Genomic DNA, 1,185 nt, shown 5'->3' on the forward strand with positions numbered 1-1,185 from the left:
AACAACAACAAAAAAAGAAAACGATTAATCGATTTTTAAATTAGTCATAGATTATTTTAATAATCGATTAGTCGTCGATTAATCGATTAATCGATTAATCGATTAATCGTGGCAACCCTAATAGAGATAAGCAAAAACAAAACTGCTCTTTGACTTTAATTAACAAGCAATAATAACCTTGGAAACACCAAATTATTGCACTTGTTGCAATGACAATAAAAATATTCTGATTCCAAAACCTATTTAGATTATACCAAACAAATAAAAACAATTTTAAAAACACAAAACAATAACTGAGAACAAATGTTCTTTTCTGGTAAATGTCTACCAAGTATAACAGTCACAATCACAGAATAATTTGTAGCACAARTGAGGTGCTTGTTGTACAGTAAAGGTGCTAATTTTCATGAATAAAGTGACTATTATTATTATTAGCTGTAACTTTCTTACCTTGAAGCTGTAGCGAACAATATTTTGRGGTGCATGTGGGTTGGTTGCAGTCAGGATCCTTGTTATACTCTCATTTAACTCCTAACCAAATCAGAACACAAATATTAATTTTAAAACTATAAAATGACACAAGTGACATGTTTGTTAAAAATTGAGAGTAATTAAACTAAACAAACACACAAAATCAGATCAGAGACTAAAAACTATAAAACAGCTGGAAAAGCAAGAAAAGATCCAAATTAAACCCAAAAATGTCCAAAACAGAACCACCAGCATTACTTCCAGTTTATGATTGTGACTGTTTTGCTATAGCTTATGTCTGTAGGCCCATTTCGTCAGAATTTTCTCATCTGTCTCTTGCCTCCTCAGTGAGCTTTGGTTGATCTTCTGGCCAAGTCTCTTGAGCAGACTCATCCAGTCCATATGCCACAGTGACGACCTCTTCTTTATCCTAAGATATAGAATAGATACTGTATGTGACTTAGTTCTGCAAAATAGAAAACTATAATTTGCACAAAAAGTAAGGAAATTTGTGTTTAGTAGATTGTTTATTTGTTGTAACAATGCTTCTTTTTTTGATCAAAGTCTTTTTATTATTTTTTTAACACAAACTACAGAAAAAAATCAAACTAACAAAAATACAAAACAAAACACACACACCCAAAATCCCTCCCATCCCTCCCCTCCTATACCGGATCTACTGCAACAACATTAAACCATCTTGTATTCATAAAT

General features: G+C 31.6%; 1 protein-coding gene across 1 annotated transcript in view; it reads right to left on the reverse strand.

Annotated features, from left to right (window-relative positions):
- Positions 1-901, reverse strand: part of dnai1.2 (dynein, axonemal, intermediate chain 1, paralog 2) — a gene marked incomplete at its 5' end in the record, with an annotated part of 27,976 nt that extends 27,075 nt beyond the window's left edge. The window contains 2 exon segments of the mRNA XM_014009688.1: positions 451-531; positions 812-901. Of these exon segments, the coding sequence (XP_013865142.1) occupies positions 451-531; positions 812-901 (171 nt within the window).
- Positions 902-1,185: the final 284 nt, after the last annotated feature.

This window comes from Austrofundulus limnaeus, unplaced genomic scaffold, assembly GCF_001266775.1.
Source record: "Austrofundulus limnaeus strain Quisiro unplaced genomic scaffold, Austrofundulus_limnaeus-1.0 Scaffold60, whole genome shotgun sequence".
Lineage (NCBI taxonomy): Eukaryota > Metazoa > Chordata > Actinopteri > Cyprinodontiformes > Rivulidae > Austrofundulus > Austrofundulus limnaeus.